Here is a 20,918-nt window from a genome sequence, read left to right on the forward strand (position 1 = left end):
TTTGGCCGAAATGATAATTTGTCTTTGTATTTTCTAAAAGTTTTGGCATCGAATGTGACGTTTTGAAGTTCATCGACTAATGCTGTCCCCCATTTTCAATTTGTAAATTGACTGCTGCTACAATCTCGTTTCTGATATATGTTTGAGGTATCAAAATGGAAATACGGCCATTTTCGGTTGAAGATTTTGACTATTCTAATAAGCTCTTGGTCAACACTGAAAACATGATGAATTACAGCTAAAAAAGTTCAATTAATCCCAACAGTTGCTTAAACTGAATAATATACGACTAGTACTTGGTTTAAGAAAGAGAGTATATTTCACACAACGACTTTCTTTATCCGCCTCCGTTATAGGCTGTTTCCGCCAGTTCCTTGAGCCGCTCCACCACATACACAGAGCGTTCTTTACTAAAAAGAAAAACAGAGTGAAAATGGGGTGTAGGAACACCTTCTACACCTTAATCGTAACATTCTCAGTAGCTCTAATCACCTACAACATCCTAATCTCAGCCAACGCTTCTCTAAAGCAAGAGCTTCCCGGTCCTTCAAGATCATCGAATTCTGACTCATTAATCAAGATGATGTCTCATGTGTCAAATTCAAAGAAGAGGTTGTTTCACACTGCCGTGACAGCTTCCGAATCGGTTTACAACACTTGGCAGTGCCGGATCATGTACTACTGGTTCAAGCAGCATAAGGAATGGACCCAATTCAGATATGGGTGGGTTTACTCGGATATTGCACTCGGGTAAACCCGACAAGTACATGGACGAGATCCCCACTTTCATTGCTCAGTCTTTACCAGCTGGAATGGATCAGGTAATTTCAATTTGCTATTGATGGGGCTTAGTCCATAGATTTCAATTAGAATAAAAAAAAGGGCATGGAATTTGGGTAATATATGTTCTTGATATATCTAACTGTATGTATTATGCTGATCACAGGGTTATATAGTCCTAAACAGACCTTGGGCGTTTGTGCAATGGCACCAACAGGCAGGCATAAAAAGAAGAGTATGAGAATTCTGATGTTGTTATCTATCTTGAATCTCTATGTCTTTCATCTTTGATTGATTTTTGTGAATCCCATTATGTACATATATCCAGTTATATATTGATGGCAGAGCCAGATCATATCATTGTCAAGCCGATACCGAATTTATCGAAAGCTGGTCACGGCCGCTGCGTTTCCTTTCTTTTATATAGAACCTAAAAAGTATGAGTCGGTTTGGAGAAAGTACTTCCCTGAGGACAAGGGTCCGATAACCAACATCGGCCCCATAGGAAATTCTCCTGTCATTATTGCTAAGGTATGAATTTTGGGTGTTGCTTAGTTACAATAGAAGCATTTTCCTTGTCTTGATCTTTCTTTGAACATTATTTAGGATTCCCTAAAAAAAATGCTCCAACTTGGATGAATGTCTCGTTGGCAATGAAGAAAGATCCCGAGACAGATAAAGCTTTTGGTTGGGTGCTTGAAATGTGAGTTTTATCTACTTTTAACTTCTTGTTTAGGGTTTTCCTCGAGTTAATTTCCTTGTTTTGTACTTGTAGGTACGCCTATGCGGTTTCCTCTGCCTTGCATGGTGTTGGTAACATCTTGCATAAAGATTTCATGATCCAGGTTTGATGGGATTGTCATTCGTTTTTAACCATAATATCTTCTTCACACGGTACAAGATGCCAATTTTATCACCTTGTTACCTATAGCTAGCATATTCGATAGATATCACCTTTTAGTTTAGGTCCCGCTTATGTTATACTCCGAAGAGCAAGCCTAGGTGAATGTTAGGATGAGTTTTGTTTGCAAAGCAGATTGGAGTTCTTCAACTTGTCTCTGTTGTCAATAGGGACTTTTCTCCTTCATACTATTGTTATATATAATATTATGGAATTCTGATTAAATTCGGAAAATAGGGCTATGTTCCGGGGTTCTGGAATTCATCTGAAATTTCAATTATCGGTATAAAGATTTTTTCCCGTATACTTCTTACTAGAACTTGTCTGTTATGTGGCATGTTATGAGCCTCCTTGGGATACAGAAGTTGGTGACAAGCTCATCATCCATTTCACTTATGGATGTGACTATGATTTGAAGGTAACCTATTTTCTGAACCAATTATCTAGATTCAGTTGAATGAAAATGCTTTACCCTGGAGTATTAGTTTCCAAGTCGGAAGAAAAAAAAGTGTTTTCGTTTGCTTATAATGGTATCTCTTCTTCCCTGATTTCAGGGTAAGTTGACCTATGGAAAGATCGGAGAATGGAGGTTCGATAAAAGAAGTTTCACTACTGCAGAACCGCCAAGAAACCTTCCCCTGCCTCCTCCCGGTGTTCCGCAAAGTGTGGTATGTTCTATCATTCATCCTTCTATAGTAATGCATGCTAAGCTAAAATGGAACATTTAATAAATATGAAACTATATAGTTAGGCTATGGACTAAGATTTTGATTACTCTCTTTTCTCCGACATCATACAATGTTGTAATGAAATTACGTCGTGGCAGGTAACTCTGGTGAGAATGGTCAATGAAGCCACATCAAACATTCCAAACTGGGGCTCCTAGAAGATAAAAGCTTTTGGACGATTCAACGAACACACTCGACAAACATATAGGGTTTTGGTTATAGTTAAGGTCGACAACGAGTTGGATATTTACGGTTTCTATAGAATCTAAATCCGAATTTACAAATCTGTTTTATCTTTCACATTTAATCCAATGATTACTATTTGAATTCGAATTAGAACTAAGTTATAGTTGTGTTGATTCAGCTGGTTTGGTTTCATTAATTGAAGCTTTCTGAGTTGAGAACCGGAGATCGTTTCAGTTCTTAGCTGTTGAACTTTTCTTACCGTCTAATTCTGGTTTGTCTCTCTATTTATGCTGAAATTCAATCTTTTCATTTTAATTTGGCATAATTTGAACTCTATACGCATATATATATATATAAACAGCAAAAGCTCCTATAACAAAACATGAGTAACAGTGTACAGTCAATACAATATTCCCCTTGTACTCCTACTGTATTAACTAAACCTCCATTTGATACAAAGCCGATTACTTGCATCATTATCTCTATTACAACAAGCATTATATGGTCGAATGCTAAATTAGTCCTTAATCCAGTAATTATTGTTAAGTCATGCGTTGATGTCCGAATTTTCTATTATTTTAACTTGATTTCTTTTCTAATAAAATTTTATATATACTTGATTGGATTTTCATGATTAAATAATAATAAAATAAATAAATTTATGTCATAGCTTTAGCATAAATAATTACGTTATCAGTTTGGATTTCTTAATAATGGTATAAAATTAACGAAACTAAATCAAAATACATGAGTTAAATTTGAACTTTTTATCAAAGTAGAGGTTCTAAACCCGAACCAGAGCCATGGGAAAATACTAAGAACAACAACAATTAGACCAAAAAAATATTTTATCATAGTAGAGGGACTGAAACAGAAATTAGAACGAATCTTATTTTCATAGGGTGTATTCTTATCGAGGCCCATAGATTTATTCATCATTAGGCCTTCTGGACTCGAAATTTGAGTATATGTCGTTCAATTCTTTTTGCAGCGTCGTTTTGTTGCATACAGACCGACCACCGCGGCGCGAGATCATCTTTCCTTCGAATCTTCGATCCTCAAGTCATCGAATCTTTTTGTTGCCTCAGGTCTTCATTTCTACTTTTAATCCCTTTCCCCAAACACTGAAGAACCTCAGCCGACAACCATGGCTTCCTTTACCTCCCTGAAAAGTTCCTCACCGTTGATCCACCGTCTCTCCTTGATCCATCAACGGCTCCAAATCCGTCAATCCTCCTCGTTGCCGCTGATCAATTCTTCAAACATCAAATCTAATGATAAAGAGGACTCCGTTTCCAGCTCTTTTCTGAAATGGATCTCGACGATCGCAATTGGTTCGAGCTTAGGCTTAGTTTGCTGGTATTCTGTTTCAGCTTCCGATTCGAGTTCTGGTTTTTTCAATAAACGTTTTTTGTCTTTCGCTGATTGGTCCAAGGAAACTGCTGGATCTGCTGTTGACGGTTCAGAAAACGCATTTCGTAAACTATCACTCCCTAGCTATAGCTCTAAGTTCATTTTCGGAGGTTATTAATCTCTTCTAATTTCTCTTTATTTTTTTTAATCAATAGCGAAATATCTGCGGGCGTTTTAGCTTTTAGATTGATTGTGTTCTTGTTTTTCGTTGCAGAGGAGTATAGAAGAAAGGTTTTCTTTAACTATGAGAAGCGGTTAAGATTGCGGAGTCCACCTGAGAAGGTAAATATTTTTGAGTTACTTGCGTTAAATATCCAAGGTAGGAATAATTTCTAAAATGAAATTTAGTCCTTATAATAATAAGTTTAAATGGACAATATTTTTAGTTTATTGCATTTAGATTGTAAAGAATTGAAGGATCTGAATTTTGTTCTTCCAGTCCTTAATTCTTTTGGATTCGTAGTTTACTCTTTGCAACTCTTTGGATTGAGTTTCTAATATTTACTTTTTGTTGAAAATGGTATCTTATGAATATTTTGTTGTTTATTCTGTGTCAGGACTTTATAGTATCTACTGCATCTTTATGCTTACAGGTTTTTGAGTATTTTGCCTCAGTTCGAACTTCAGAAGGAGAATTACTCATGACACCGGCTGATCTAATGCGGGCAGTTGTACCTGTTTTTCCTCCTTCTGAATCCCACCTTGTTCGAGATGGATATTTGACAGGGGAAAGGAGTCCGGGCGAGCTACACTGTGATCCTTCGGAACTTTTCATGCTTTTTGATACGGACACTGATGGACACATCTCTTTCAAGGAGTAAGCTGCCTGTATCTCAGAATTTAGTTAGATTATTTGTGTACGTTTGCTTCTTTATTTGGATGATACAAACTCTGAACAGTTTATTTGTAACAGGTATATATTTTTCATAACATTACTGAGCATCCCCGAGTCAAGTTTTTCCATAGCGTTCAAAATGTTTGATACAGACAACAATAAGTTAGTATTTCTATATCCATTGACAAACAATTTTGAGCCAGTCGTACCCTTTTATCTTAACAAGTTAGTAATATTGACTTAAATATATCTATATAGGGAGATTGATAAGGAAGAATTTAAGAAAGTGATGGCTTTGATGCGAGCTAATAACAGACAAGGGGCAGTCCACAGGGATGGGCTTCGCACTGGGTTAAAAGTTACTGGTTCTGTGGAAGACGGAGGTCTGGTTGAGTACTTCTTTGGAAAAGATGGAAATGCACGCCTTCAACATGGTAAATTTGTTGAATTCATGCGAATGTTGCAGGATGAGGTGAGCCCTTTTCTTCCAAGTTAACAAAATCGAAGTCATTTTCATAATTTCTTTGTTTCTTACTCTGCCTGTTATTGGTGTAATTTTAAGAAAAAAAAATTGCTTATGCTAATCGTGGATGTTTTATGGTATTCTTGGCATGAGACTGTAGTGCATTGCCTAAAGTTTCGACAAACTTGGACCATTTTCTTGTAGCTTGAGTGATAGGTGTTAAGATTGAGCCAAAAATCATCTTTGTTTTGATGGTTGAAGGAGTTGATTTTGTAATCAAATTGAAAGGTATTCTTTAACGTGTTGTATGCTTGTAATGCACGGAAAATTGTGCTGAATTTCTGCTCTTATCTTAGGCTTTTCACCTTTTTACTGTCTTTTTGGTTTCTCTCCCGCACCAACAAATTTTGATGATTGTCATGGTTAATGTCTATTGTATTCTGTAGATGCTGAGATTGGAGTTTGATCATTATGACTACAAGGCCCGAGGAAGCATATCAGCCAAGGATTTTGCTTTATCGATGGTTGCTTCTGCTGATATGAGTCATTTAGATAGGTTACTTGAGCGGGTTGATGAACTAAACAATGAGCTAAATCTTCGGGAGATTCGGATCAACTTGGATGAATTCAAACATTTTGCTAAGCTACGTAGAAAATTGCAGCCATTTTCGTTGGCTGTTTTCAGTTATGGGAAAATTAATGGTCTACTGACAAAGGATGACTTCAAACGAGCAGCATCTCACGTAAGTCGCATTACTTATGATTTATGATTTCTTCTGTGACCTGTTATAACTTGTCGATAGATAGTTATCAAATTTTTAAAAAGTGATTGAATTAATGGCATTCTGTGGGGCGTGAGTCGTGTTAGTGATTGCCAAATACCAGACTTTTCACAGAAATCGTCATGATGAATTGAACTTATACATATACAGGTCTGCGGCATATCACTTACAGACAACATTGTCGAGATCATCTTCCATGTGTTTGACACCAATCGTGACGGGCATTTAAGCTCAGATGAGTTCGTTAGAGTTTTACTTAAACGAGAACGGGACATTGCTCAACCTGTCGAGTCAGGAATACTTGGACTTCTATCTTGTTGCTGGCACTGTTCAAAAAATAGCTCCATTGGGCAAGTGATCACCTAATCTATCTCCATATAACCTAAATGGTTGAAACCATTCTATCTGTCGTTGTCGGCTGGACTTGATACTTGCGAGTTGAAGCTGGGAAATTAGCTCACAGTGCTATATAGTGGGTTAGTTAACCTTGCGGCTATGTCCGATCTCCTAACCGCATTGTGCCGGTCATTAACTGATCTGGGTACATCTGCAGAAAGATCTAGTGATTGATATCTCTTTGACATTAGAAGCAGATGCAAAATCACGGTAAGATGTTGGTGCGAGTTAGTTTTTATGTTCTACATTACCTGGATATGTTACTGAATACTTATAACCCCGTTTTGGGTTCCCTTTATGTATATGTTAATGTAGACCATGGAACCGGATACTTGTCCTCCTTCATATGTATTTGGATGAACCCCAATAGAAGAAATTTGCTTGTCTGAATTGAGACATATCCGGCTCAATTTAGTTTATTTAAAAACACATTTGATTGAAATAGTAATATGATCTAAATTCGTCCAAAAGCTGCTTAAAATTTTCAATTTTCCCAAGAAAGATGAAAAAGAAATGGAAACTTGTTGTTTCTTCGGGTTACCGTTCTCCTTTGAATACTTGTTCTCGTCTCAGTTTTGGAAGGACCATTTTTCAGTCATCCTTTGTTCTCGTGTATTTTGTTTTTCTCTTTCTAGGTTATGGTTGAAGAGTATGGAAATTACATCATTGTGTGATGCAAGATTTCTCCTTGAAGATCCCACAGAATCATCCCCTTCAAGAGGTCTGATACCATCTCGAACGGATAACAGAGAGGTCGCCTCTCGAACCACGTGCATGTTCACCCACATTATCTATCAATACTCGACTCCTGCTATTAACAACTTGGAGGATCAAAAGAGCAAGTAATTCTCTTCACAAGAGGAGAGACGGTACTCTAGTCTATCATCCAAATCATCAATAGATGCCATTGTAATTTTTATCCAAATTAAAAAATCATCATCTTCTAATATTGTACATAATCTTGAAGAATCGGAGTGTAAGGTTGGATTCATTGCAGCCTGTTGTTTTCCCAAACATGACTAGGTTCATCGTCGTTATACTTTTTAAAACGAGATCATTTACTTCATATAAAAATTAGACTTATTGAATTAATTTTCCCTCGGAATCTTTTACCTAAAGAAATAGCAATAGATTCACATAGTTAATTAAGATACAAACAAAATCCTTGTATTAAATTACGGAAGTATTATTATATAATGTATGGATTAGTTATTTTAAACTAAATCCTAAAAGTACGGAAATTACAAACTCATCCACTCGAAACATCGCGCAACCTTTTTCAGAGAGAGAGAGAGAGAGTCCCAATCCTCCTATTTGAAAAATGTCTCTTTTCCTTTATACTTTGCCATGACTCCTCCATTACATATTCAGTTACTATAAAATAGAGAGAGAGAGAGAGAATATTATTTGAAATCTTTTCTTTTCATTTTGCATCCAAAAACCTCTAAAATATTTCTGAATCTGCATCCAGTTTCGTGGGAAAGAAAATTGGGGCTTTCGCTCGATTCTCGATGGAGAAAATCAGAAGAGCCTCGCATGCAGGATCTTGGTACACTGATAACCGTAAGTCGTTTATTTCTCTCTCGTGCTTCCATCGAAACCCTAACAATCTTCACAATCTAGTTTCGGTTCTGGATTTATCTTATCAATTAAAGGAGTGTTATGTGTGCAACAAAATTAATCATCAGTTAGATAGAGCTTCAAGAGATGAAAAATTCGATAGTTTAAGTGTTGAATTAGGGTATTTTTCAATGCACTTATCTTATGAAGCTTAAAAGATTAGTAAATTCGACCTATATTTGAGAATTTGATCAACGAAATGGCTTGCCTGTTTTTCTTGGCTATGCGGTATTGCTTTGTTCTTAAATTGTTACACTGCTGATTCTCATATTGCTTTCTATATTGCATATATTCTTTTGTCAGCACAAAAGTTAGCAGAAGAGCTTGATGGATGGATTAGGGCAGCTGGCTTACCTAAATCTTCTGATGTAAGAGGTGTAATTGCTCCGTAAGTTTGTCATGTCACCTCATTAAACGTATCTCTTCTGACATAAGCTAAAATTTTAATGCACTGTGTTGATTTGTTTGAATGGTGGTTTGGGAATTCAGGCATGCGGGTTATTCATATTCAGGTCGTGCTGCTGCATACGCTTTTGGAAACATTGACCCAACAAACATGTGTGCCTTTTATCATATTTCTCCCTTTTAATTGCAATAGATTAATATTGCAATTTATCTCAATTCTCAGAAAATATCTTCTCTCATAGTTTGAGCCAAATTTTGTTCAATTATAATGTAATGAGTAGAACTGATCTCTATCTGAATTTATAGTAATTAAACATAGGATTAACTGCTTCATTGGCTTTATTCGTTTCCAAACTTATTGACGTGAGAAAATTTACAATTGCAGCACGTGGGTATTCCTTCTTGGTCCATCTCACCATTATTACACTCCAAAATGTGCTCTCTCGACAGCTACAGTTTACCAGACACCAATAGGGGAGTTACCTATTGATTTGGAAGGTAAAGTGTTGTTTATTTCTGTTTGTATCGAATCCCCTTTTTTCTGGCTTATTGGTCAGATTAGCTTTGTTGATAACTTCAGCATGTTTTCTTTTATGTTAGTTGCAGCTGATTGACTATGGTTTTTGGTTTTATGTGTTGTTTTATTTTCTCCGAGTTGAGATGAATAGCTTGTGAATTGGCTTTCTGTTCTTTGAAATATTTTATATATTTCTTTCTTCTAACTTTTTATCCTAAAGCATTGTCGTCCTCTATGTGTTTTAATGGTTCTTCATACTGAACTTAAGCTGTGTCATATTTGTTTAATTTTTCAGTTATTGAAGAACTGAAAGCCACAGGAAAATTTGAATCAATGAATCTCCGAGTAGATGAAACTGAGCATAGCATGGAAATGCACTTGCCATATCTTTCAAAAGTGTTCGAGGGGTAAACTTTTTTTCCCCTTTTATTCAAAGAGGTTCTACACTTGTTTATAGTTTAAGCTGATTTGGGTGATCACGATATAGGCATCCAGTGAGAATCGTACCTATTTTGGTTGGTGCTCTTAGCGATGAAAATGAAGCAATGTACGGAAATTTGTTGGCTAAGTATATTGACGATCCTCATAATTTCTTCTCCATCTCATCAGATTTTTGTCACTGGGGTTCTCGGTAATGTTTAATTCAATCTCTTGTTCCTTGTAACTTTCATCTTCATTAACTGCGATGCACATGCATCTAGACTGATATCGGTTATGGGTTTTCTACGTTAACTTTTGCTTTTGGTACCAGGTTCAATTATATGCATTATGACAAGAAGTACGGGGCCATACACAAATCAATCGAGGCCTTGGACAAGATGGGTATGGATATAATAGAAACAGGAGATGCAGATGCATTCAAACAATATTTATTGGAGTATGACAACACAATCTGCGGACGTCATCCGATCAGTGTTTTTCTTCACGTAAGTTTCGTCAAGCTTTTCTTTAAACCCAAGATTCCATCCCCTTTAAAATCCGCCCATATACGTATTCGCAGTGTGGTTCTTTGAGTTATTGAACTTTACTTATGTCTGTTGCTCATTCGAATGTTTCATTGTTCATACATATTCAAATGTTTCAGATGCTGAGGAACAGCTCGACAAAAATTAAGATCAAATTCCTACGATATGAGCAATCGAGTCAGTGCAAAACTACGAGAGACAGTAGCGTGAGTTATGCATCTGCAGCAGCAAAGGTGGATGCTTAAATATGTAACCGGTGTGAACTAACGCAATTTAAAAAACTCAGCTTCATTCGAATGTAATGTTGGACTTGCATTTGCAACACCCTTTATGCGGTGGGGTTCCTTGTTCATAGTTTGAGACACTAATAATGGCGTCACTTGTTTTCTTAAGTAACAGGTTTGCCTTCGACTTAATCAACTCAAATCATAAACCTGATTTGACCATAAAAGTCGATAATTTAATCAATTCAAACCTTAAACCAAATCCCAATTTGATCTGACTATAAAAGTAAAACAAATTGTAACTTGAATTTAAAGTAAACAGAAGAAGTGCAAATATCAGTGTTTCCCGTGGAAAATTGCAGCTATTACATTTAAGGAAGAAATACTACAATCGGAATCCGGTCAAACCTATTAAACAGAATCATGCTTCCTCCCAATAGTTAGGTACTTAACAGAGATTGCAGATTAACCTGTGTTCACCCTCTTAAATAAATCCTGTATATATACATCTTCTAAACCAATCCACTCGGCACTCTCGAAAGTACCTTATTGCTGCTGTATTCTGTATGGTAACGTTGCACTCAAACCTTGACTTCAATGCAATACTGATGAAAAGTTACCCATGTTCTCTTCTCAAGCCAAAGAACACACCTTATCTGAAAATTAGACAGTACAAGATACAGGATTTTAACATGAGCCGTGCAAGTTAGTAGCTCTCATACCATTTGATAAATAACTTTCGCAAAAGCATAAATACACAATTTTGGTATTGAACTTGGCTTCAAGGTGCAATTTGGTAACTAACCTTTTTTTCCCCAATTAAATACCTAAACTTGCTTCAAGGTTTAATTCGATATCTAAACCTTTTTCGGTCCAATTAGTACAGGAACTTGGCTTTTAGGTTCAAATTGGTACCTGAACTTGACTTCATTGTTCAATTTGATTCAAATAAGCCATTTACCATTACTATCTATTTGGACCAAAAAGTGAAGTTCAGGTACCAGATTGAACCAAAAAATAAGTCAAGTTCAGGTACAAATTGGACCCAAAAAAACTTTAGGTGCCAAATTGAACCTTAAATCCAAGTTTAGGTACCTAATTGGATCGAGAAAAAAAGTTTTAGGTACCAAATTGGACCTTGAAGCCAAATTAGGTATCAAACTATATATTTTACCTTTCACGGAAATTGAAGGCAGAATGCATGCCTCTAATAGCAAACTAGAGATCAAAGAGTAACGACATGGTTATTCTGATGATTAAAGTGATTTGTGTTTTGTCTTCATTTTTCTGAAATTGCAATTGTTGATCAAGCAAAAAAATCACAAGCATACGCACACAAGTGTGTGTGTGTATATATATATAATTTGTAACACATTTAAACAATAATATATTACAGAGGCAAGTTCACCTTGTTTAATGCTACCGCAGCAAAGACGATTATCATCTATATAAGTTGCTTGGACACCCATCATCCAAGATCCCACAGATGTATCATCAAAAGCATAAGTCTTCAAAGATGCACTGCATTTATTATAAGCTGAGGTAAAATTCAAATCCATTTAAGTCGCATCAAATGGAACCAAGGAATATTCATGGCACAATCTTTTTAAAATGAATCTTTGACTAGGTTCAACTTTGCATGTAAGGAAAGCGGTTTGGGATTGACAAATAAAGCAGATGTATTCGTTCATCAGCCATTCAGTTCCAGACAAATGCATACTCTGCACATGGACTGCCATACTCTAACATGACTAGAACCTCTTAAAACACACAAACCGCTTAATCAATAATCTCAAGACACCTTAGCCCATTTTCAGTTTCAGAACCTCATAGTAGTGTGTGTATATTGTTCTTTCAAAGTTATACATAAACAAATAACAACTAACCTGTTTACATCGATATACCGAACAAGATTTTTGGAGAGTATAAAAAGGGAACCAGTGGCATGTCGGAAATACCTGAACATAAGAATGCAAATAGAATTCTCATATAATTGGAAACTATTAAAGAGGATGGGACCTTCTTTCAAGTAAGATGACACTCAAACAGACCCATACACAATAGCCAAAAAAAGATGCAAAGTAATGTGGTTGTGCGTTTAAACACTTATGGATAACACATAGAAGTAAAAATAAGGTTGTGCAATCATCCACAAACTAGATAACTTACGATTTCTGATCCCCAAATTTCCACCAATCAGGTTCATACCAATCCTTTCCCCTGAAATCAACAAAATTTAAGTACTCAAAAGCTGAACTGAGAATCTTAGGATGTAAACAACTCAAGTTCAAAGTACCATTTAAAATAATGAATATATTCCCAGATCTAGTTAGGGAAAAGTAAACATAACCAAACATTGAAAAGCAAAAATGTCCAGACATGCTGCAATCAACAAAGTAACAGCTGTGACAGCGAAAAAAGGTACATAGTAGAATTTGATGTTCACATAGACGCATTATAAATATATTTAATTAGAGTATGGTTATTATTTTCTAGCATCTATAATGGGGATCTTTTCTTGAGAAGATTGAACATGTTAAAAGCAATTGAAGGGACTGGGAAACACATAAAGACCGCTATGCATGTATGTTAAGATCCATCTTGAGTAAACATACAATGGCAAACTACATATCAAAGATACATACACTTCAGAAAACACCTCTCCCGACTTCATGCATCCAATATAAGCACTGTCTTGACTGCGTCGGTGTTCAAGAAGTCCAATCAATCCCTCTGCCAAGTAGAAAAAAGATAATATATCAGAGTTCCGGTGAATAAACATACAAAAGCCAAGAGCCATAAAGTTGTGATATTCTATACAAATAAAAAAGGGTAGAAATCGCACCGAGGTCAATGTCAATTTTATCGTCAACTTTTACATAAAACTCAGCATCCCAATTTTGAACTGCAGTACTGAAGAAGAATTTTACTTTCTTTGGAAGCTCCTCTTGAGCCTCCTCATGACCCTCCTGATAAATCAACGAGGTAAGCATGATCATAATCTACATTTAAGCCAGTCAGGTTTCAAGAGGAACTGGAAAATTATATAAGACCCAAAGTTTTGCTTCCGATTACAGAGATATCGAGGCCTTCGCAAAAGCCAATTATAAAATTTGCAATCATATTCAAATTCAATCACTTACAAGAATCAAGAAATCCTTTGTCTTACGATTTTCCTCATCGATATTGCGATCCAAGCTATCACCTCGATTAGCGCTACCAATTCCAAAGTAGTTAATCCAATTTTTTATCCCAACAATTGCATCATTTTACAATATCAGATGAATGAAACCGGGCAAAGTAGACAAATAATTCATATAAAAAGCATAAGAATGAAAAGAAGGCAGAAGATTATGATATACCTCCGACCAATCACAAATCGTATCGCTACCCCTCTTTCCTCCAGTTTTTTTAGTGCATTGCCTGTCAAATCCAGACAAATGTGGTTAAGATGTGATTTCTTTAGCAATGTATATGTTCTAGCCATGCAACAGCATGTTAGTAGTCTAATAGAAATAATATCAGACATCAAGAATGAAAACACATACTAACCTCTAGGCATCCAAGATGCTCTAAATGTTTGTCGCGTCAAGTAGCTACCAAATCCTGTATAAACACCAATAACTACAAGAAGCTTTTTTTCTGAAAAAGACTCACTTGTTCGCAACTGGTTCTTGAGGTACCCTTGGCTCTTAGCTAAGGTCAAATCCATCTCTGCTTCTGCAATCCTCTTATCTAGATCCCTAAAGTTCAAGTTCATTATTAAGCAAGATGCAAAAAAGAAAAAAAAAGAAACAGTCGTATTACACCATAAAAAATTGTCAACAGGGGCATTAAGAATGATAATTGATGAACATACTTGCATCCTAGGACCATCATCTTATCTTCAACAGTAAGAACCTTTGGTCTCTGCAAATAGTTAAATAGACACATTAATTATTAAGATCTTAAATTACAGTTGATTAAGTTGTTTCAAAGTTGCAATAATCGAATACTAGGCACATTCTATTTTACAAAACAAATAGTAACCGAGGAAATAAGCTACAAGCATACAACCAGGAAATTTTTGTTTGGCTTCTGAGTTCTAACCTGTTCAAGGTTCTTCTTAAGAATATCAGAAAGCAATTTTCTGTTCTCTGTATCTTGCCACAACCTAATTTTCATCAAATTTTTGCAAAATAAATAATAATTAATTAATTACGATTAGTAAATTTGTTAGCTACGGAAACATTTTTCCACCCACAAAAATGCTAGGATGATTTACTGAAAGTAAATTTAGATTCTACAATCTTTTTCTTTTCTAAATGCAATCCGAAATGAATAAACAAATTCAACGAAGCGTAGTGGAAATAGCAACTGACAAACAAAGACGAAGGTAAAAAAACAACCTAATTTTCATCAAATTTTCGGGATTCGGGAAAAAAGTAAAATTCAGATTAATAAGTTTGTTAGCAACGATAATTGATTAAAAAGCAATAATTAAGAAAAATATTAGGCTGATTTAAATGAGTATAACTTTAGATTCTATGATCCTAATTTGTTTTCCTAAATACAATCCGAAATGACAAAAATAATCTACCGACTGGAGCAGTGGAATTAAATATTGAGAAGCAAAATTGAAGGCATAGAAATTACGAACCGGCCAGCGACATAAAGCCAAGCGACGCAAGATAAAAAAGCCATCAGCAAAGAAGGACTGGATGTCTGTATATTCTTCGATCTCCATCGTCTCTCTCCTTTCGTGGTAGTAGGCAACCCCTCCATTCCAAACTCTTAACGCAGATACAGAATCAAAACGGAGAATTAATCACGATCTCTAATATCTATTTTATAATTCCAGTAATTAAAAAGAACGGAGCGAGAAATTTGAGAATGAGAAATGAGTGTAGGGATTCAAATCAATGAAGATATGACGGAGAATCAGAGAGACAGAAGAAACAGACGAAAATTTGAAATGAAACTTAAAGGGGGGCAAAAGCCAGAGACCTAAGGAGAGCGGTAACTGACGAAGGGTCTTACGCGCCGAGCCCACTTAGATTCGGCCTACGCCTAGCTCGGACAATGCCATATATCAGATCAGGTTAAAAGAATTTGGATAATTATTGTACGCTAGTACGATTTCTCCCGCTTCGCAGGGGGAATGTTTTTTTCATTAATAAATACGATAAATAAAATATTCTTATTTAGAAGTAAATAAGAATATAATAAAAATAAAGTATAAGAATAATAATTATTCTATAAACCGTACTATATTTTTTTGAGTGGACTATAAAAACATATATTTATTATGATTGGAGTAGAATATCCTTAAAATTTGATTCATTAAACATATATAAAAATATTCTTAAATATATCAATTATAGGTAAAAAATTGTATTTTTAGTTTTAAACTTGATAATTTTTTTTTAAAATTTTATTTTTATCCATATTAGTACACGAGTTACTTTGATGATGTGACATTTTAAGGTTATACTAATGTAGATAATAAAAAAATCAAGTTAAAAGATCTTAAATACTGATTTGAATTTAGTAATAAATTTTAAAAAATTGATAAAAATTTAAATATATATAAATAATTTGAAGACGACGTGTCAAAAGAATACAATATAAATAGATTTTAAAAGGATTATAATATATCATATTCAAACGGTTCATAGAATCGAAACGTATATTTTAAATATGTTTCATAGAACAAATACTTATATTTACAACCTGCTTCATATATTTTAAATATGTTTCACGTGATGTTAAATTGGTAATAATCATTCCAATGAAAGAATTTGATTGATATAATAATCATGTTTTAAAATTTTAATTAGAATGTTTTAAATTTGGGAAACTAACTAAGAACTTGAACCATTGCTTGTGCAATTACTATAAAAATTTTGATGCAAGTATTGAAGTTTAAAAATTCAATTTCGAATCTTGACAATATGAATGAAATAAAATTAATTAAAAGAGTTATCCTCACAACAGATCTTTGCATTATTCGATCTAAATTAATGAATTGATAAATCAAATATAACGGTTATAAAAATATATAATTCCAAAACAATTTTATGTTCCTCAAAAGTTGATAACTCTCTAGCTCAAAGCTTGTGAAGCAAGGAATAGATGGTAAAACAAGTTAAAGTAGGAAAATGTGAAGGATTTATTAGTACAATAGGAATTTGAGATGGCTCAAAGTAAATCAAAGGATATCGTGGTCCATTGTTTTATCAGCCAAGCAATGACTATTGGGGAAGTGCAGAATAGCATCCAAGCTTGAGTTTTGAACCATCCCTTCGGTTCTGCCAACCATAGAGTTTATGGTTCCTGATCAAATCACTTAATTCCTCGCACCTCTAGGTAGCGAAGTAGACAAAGAAGGAGCCCCTTGGCCTCTCATTTCCTCGTGAGCTCCTCTCATTTCTTCGGGATCTGTTGGAACAAATAATATGTTGAAAATAAAATTAGTAAAAACCGACATTTCAAGCTACCCTTTGAGAAGGGTAGTTTTTTACTGTGTTGCTCGAATTCAGGTGGGAGTGTCAGATATGAATGAATATGTATCTAATACGATATAATTAGACTTTTCTAAGATTTTATATATAGTTGGAGATCCTTAGAGATCATATTCATGTGTCTAACGCAATATTGACACAAGTACTTCAAGAATGATATATATACAACTCAACTAATGATAGAGTACTTTACCCATGTTTTCCACGAATTTGGGCATCAAAAATGCAACAACCAGCATAAATCCCAACATGAGACCCATTGGACTTTTCAGAAGAGACATTACGGAGAAAGGTTCCCTAACCTGCAACATAAACATAAATCTGAGGCAAAACCATAGATAACAACTTAAAAACAAAAGGAAACATAAACATAAATACCAAAAGCTTACTCAACCTCGTAATACTGTTCCTCTCTCAATGGCTCTAAAACCAATTCGTTGAGACCCCTCCTGTTCTCTGTCAAAGCTGCATGCACCTTGCCCGGGTTTCTAGCACTAACATCGACTCGAACCTAAGCAAGTTTAAAATGAACCAATGTTAAAGGGGAAAATGAAAAACACAACAATAACTACTTGATGGAAAGTCAAGAGTCTGGTAAGAAATAAAATGCTTACTGGAGAAAAGAAATAGCCCATGACAACCACTTCAATCAAATGAGTCCCTGATGGTACATTGTAACTATAGGCATTTATATTAAGGAAGAATACACCACAGTATGATACGACATCTCCTATGAAGACATATTTTAGAAGGAAATAAAATAAAACAAAGTCACTGGAAGCTCACGTGGGTTAAGAGTTAACAATGAAGAAGCTAAAGGTCTCTATTAGTTGTCTGAGGATTCAGATGTGTTAGAGGATTGTTAGGGCACTTTTGCATTTTCAGCACATTTCAGTATTACTTCCTCTACCTGCACTACTTTGTTATTTTTGCTAAGCTTTAGGAGTCTTCGGTTTAAATATTTGATTATTTATTTTATTTTAAACAGAGTAGATGAGTGTTTAAGATCATTGCACTCGGTTTGTAAATAAATTGCATTTAATCTAATCAAATTCTGAAGTTCCTATCAGTTTGGTACCAGAGCAGGTTGATCCATTATGGCCATCACATATTTATCTGCTAAACCGCTTATGCTCAAAATCCCACAACAAGACTCCTTTCACCTAATACTGATTCCATAACCACTCAACTTGCTTCCATTGCAGCCAACAAGCAAAATATGAAGCATTAGCGCCTGCTAGCCTCTTGCAACCAATACCTATACCTGCTTAAACATGGGAAGACATTTCATCGGATTTTATTTTTTGATTTCCTCAATCTGGTGGCTATGACATTATATCGGTGGTCGTGGCTCGATTCAGCAAATATTCTCATTTTATTCCTCTCTAACCTTTATACTGCCAAATCTGTTGCTGAAGTTTTTTGCAGGGAAATAGTGAGGCTCAATGGTTCCCCAAAATTAATTATATTAGACTGTTATGTTGTTTTCCTCAGTGCTTTTCCGAAAGAAATTTTTCGGCTAAGCAACACCAAGCTTTGGATGGTACTGCCTACCATCCCGAATCTGACTGCCAAATGGAAGTGATTAACAGGTGCCTCAAAACTTACCTCAGATGTTTTGCTCAAGAGCAGCCACGAACTTGGAGTCATGACTTATCCTGTTCTCCTTTAATACTGGTTACCATTCCTCCACCGGCATCACCCTTTAAGTTAGTATATGGACGGGACCCTCCTGCTATCTCTCTATCCGTCCTGGTGAAACTTGCATTGCAACCCTTGAACATCAGCTCCTTGAACGTTATGCTACGCTAAGAAGAAGATTTTAAAAGACAACCTCCTCAAAGCTCAAAATCTCCTTTTAGATTGGCGATTGTCTTCCTTCATTTACAACCTTACCGCCAGCAATCTCTAGCACATCGAAAGTATGTCAAGCTTTCCCATCGTTTCTTTGGGCCTTACAAAGTTGTTCGGCAAGTTGAACCGGTTGCATATGAGCTTGAGTTACCCGAGACTTCAAAAGTCCATCCCATTTTCCATGTTTCATTGTTGTGTCCTGCTCGTGGACTACAAAACACCTGCTGCTCCTGCACCTCTGCCCATCGATGCCGAATGGGTGCTAATACTCTTTCTTCAAAAAATACATTGGGTTTTCTTGTATTGGAGTCTGGTACTATCCATAAGGACTGAATTGGTTGAGTGTTTAAGATTTTTGCACTCAGTCTGTAAATAAATTGTATTTCATCTATTCAAATTCTGAGGTTCCTATCACATCATCTAGTTATGTAAAAACTGCATTGAAAGGGAAAGGAACCAAAAAAAAGTCAATAACTAAAACATATGGGATTTCAATCAGCGATGTGCACAAGAAGAGATAAACGATAGGATACAATGAAAAATATCCATCATGTCTCACGTAAGTAACGTTTTGGCCACCATTGAGTATAACTTTGACATTTGACATTCTACCGGGCAAAGCAAACCCTTTTGTAGCGAAACCTACAGAATAAAGTCATCAGTTAACAGTTGCAACATTACAGAAACAAATAGAAAGGGAAACATGCAAAGCCATATCGTGCTATTCCGGAGACAAACAATGCCTCGGTGGAGAAAGATTTTATATTATCTCACTAAATCTAATTAAAATACATAAAGGGCAATAAAAAATAACATGGGACAACAGAGATCTTGGCATAAGCCTTACCTAAACAACCCTAACTAGAAAGGAAAAAGACAATGAGACTTTATCGGATCTAAAAATTTTGAGATCTTAAATTCAAGTTTCCACTTATATATGTTTTCTTCATATTTATTCTTGCTTAAGTCTCACTATATGTGAGCTTAATATAAATTTATTCTAATTTAGGACCGGATATATTTCGTTTATCAATTTTATTATTCGTTGTAATAGTTGATTCTGATTATAGTTATCCGAATTATATTGATTGCACAAAACATTTTAACTTGAAAAATACTGTAGAATAGAATGCAAGTGTAACAAAAATCAGAACAGAGAAAATTACAATATAATCGTATAAGTTTGCATAAAATGGGTACAAATTAGTCATATGTAAGAACTTTAAAAACAAGGTGACGCAATACCTTGGGGAATCTTCACTCTACCATTGATAGTGAACCCATTTCGAGACCTTAATTGCAAAACCAGAAATTTGAACAAGTGGTTAAACGAAACGTAATGAAAAACGGGAGAAGAACTAAAGTAAAAAATGAAACACAAAACATGATGCCATGATCAATGTTCTAGTAAAAAAAATTCTAAAGTTCTGCAATAATTCAATCAACTTTACTTATTTTCAGCGATGAAATAGAGAATTGGTAGCATCATAGAGAAGGCAATGCAGATAAGTTAGTACCCCAATGAAAACAACGGTGCGGTAAAGAGAAACGCGAACAAAAGCAGTCGTACGATCGCTGCCATGGCAGCTCAGATTTGAGAGCTTCAACAGTTGATGAAAATTAGATGGAATTTGTTGAATGCCTTTGTAATTTTAGGCCGAATACCGGATCCGCGCCTTCTTGACTTTTTCACACTCGAACATAACGACCATTGGTTCATGAGTTGGGCTTTTTATTTTAAATGAATTTTTAAAATAGTAATTAAAAATCAAAATTAATATTTATAAAATTTTAAATATTTATAGTATATAATATTAAGTATACGTCTGAGTTAGTAACATGAGTTATAACATTATTATTAGAGACGCATTTAAAAAAAATAAATTCTTATATATTTTAGATTTTTTTATATTTTCTATTGAAAATATGTTTTTGTCCTTTAAAAATTTATAAGTTCATCTCCTTAACATGAAATCCTACCATGATCTTATTTTTGTTATGATAAAATTTAATTTTCTATTATAGATAAAAAAATAATTATTTAGTATGGATCTCAATACTTAATGTTAATTAAGATTAAGATGTACCTTACAAATATATCAGATTTTATCGACGATGAAATTTAATTTATTAATAAACCTAATATTAAATTAATGTTATGAATTAACCAAATGATAATTAAATTAAAAAGTCATTAACAATTTTTTATTTTAAATAATAATTAGCTTTCATACTTTATATAAATTATTATTTCATTTGTATAAAAATTATTTATCACTATGTTTATTATTTTTTAATAAATACTTTGTTATGAATAAAATTTTGAAATAAAATTTTTCATTCATA

General features: G+C 34.7%; 4 protein-coding genes and 1 pseudogene across 5 annotated transcripts; 3 read left to right on the plus strand and 2 right to left on the minus strand.

Annotated features, from left to right (window-relative positions):
* Positions 1–369: 369 nt before the first annotated feature.
* LOC120192234 lies at positions 370–19,101 on the plus strand (annotated as a pseudogene).
* LOC120192230 (calcium uptake protein, mitochondrial-like) lies at positions 3,636–6,786 on the plus strand. Its single transcript, XM_039195040.1, has 7 exons — positions 3,636–4,118; positions 4,223–4,290; positions 4,602–4,825; positions 4,922–5,005; positions 5,102–5,315; positions 5,753–6,049; positions 6,239–6,786. The coding sequence occupies exons 1-7, from the start codon at positions 3,743–3,745 to the stop codon at positions 6,452–6,454; spliced, it is 1,479 nt and encodes a 492-aa protein (XP_039050971.1). The 5' UTR covers positions 3,636–3,742; the 3' UTR covers positions 6,455–6,786.
* LOC120192232 (protein MEMO1-like) lies at positions 7,877–10,315 on the plus strand. Its single transcript, XM_039195043.1, has 8 exons — positions 7,877–8,047; positions 8,408–8,492; positions 8,594–8,662; positions 8,895–9,007; positions 9,322–9,433; positions 9,514–9,657; positions 9,778–9,952; positions 10,111–10,315. The coding sequence occupies exons 1-8, from the start codon at positions 7,996–7,998 to the stop codon at positions 10,234–10,236; spliced, it is 876 nt and encodes a 291-aa protein (XP_039050974.1). The 5' UTR covers positions 7,877–7,995; the 3' UTR covers positions 10,237–10,315.
* On the minus strand, positions 10,566–15,195 carry LOC120192231 (hydroxyproline O-galactosyltransferase HPGT3-like). The gene is made up of 12 exons (XM_039195042.1): positions 14,855–15,195; positions 14,305–14,368; positions 14,075–14,124; positions 13,768–13,958; positions 13,578–13,638; positions 13,359–13,431; positions 13,061–13,184; positions 12,861–12,948; positions 12,385–12,435; positions 12,102–12,173; positions 11,624–11,736; positions 10,566–10,871 (listed from the first exon to the last, which is right to left on the minus strand). The coding sequence occupies exons 1-12, from the start codon at positions 14,977–14,979 to the stop codon at positions 10,849–10,851; spliced, it is 1,035 nt and encodes a 344-aa protein (XP_039050973.1). The 5' UTR covers positions 14,980–15,195; the 3' UTR covers positions 10,566–10,848.
* On the minus strand, positions 16,495–20,196 carry LOC120192233 (ER membrane protein complex subunit 7 homolog). Of its 2 annotated transcripts, none has more exons than XM_039195044.1 (7): positions 20,090–20,196; positions 19,818–19,864; positions 19,106–19,217; positions 17,333–17,396; positions 17,113–17,229; positions 16,912–17,020; positions 16,495–16,635 (listed from the first exon to the last, which is right to left on the minus strand). In XM_039195044.1, exons 1-7 carry the CDS (start codon positions 20,152–20,154, stop codon positions 16,544–16,546), a joined length of 606 nt encoding a protein of 201 aa, XP_039050975.1. In that variant the 5' UTR covers positions 20,155–20,196; the 3' UTR covers positions 16,495–16,543. The 2 variants fall into 2 exon arrangements, with proteins under 2 accessions (XP_039050975.1, XP_039050976.1); XM_039195045.1 differs by having other exon boundaries at positions 16,508–16,635; positions 19,106–19,214.
* Positions 20,197–20,918: the final 722 nt, after the last annotated feature.

Source organism: Hibiscus syriacus, unplaced genomic scaffold (genome assembly GCF_006381635.1).
Source record: "Hibiscus syriacus cultivar Baekdansim isolate YM2019G1 unplaced genomic scaffold, ASM638163v2 tig00116973_pilon, whole genome shotgun sequence".
In the NCBI taxonomy this organism is placed as follows: domain Eukaryota; kingdom Viridiplantae; phylum Streptophyta; class Magnoliopsida; order Malvales; family Malvaceae; genus Hibiscus; species Hibiscus syriacus.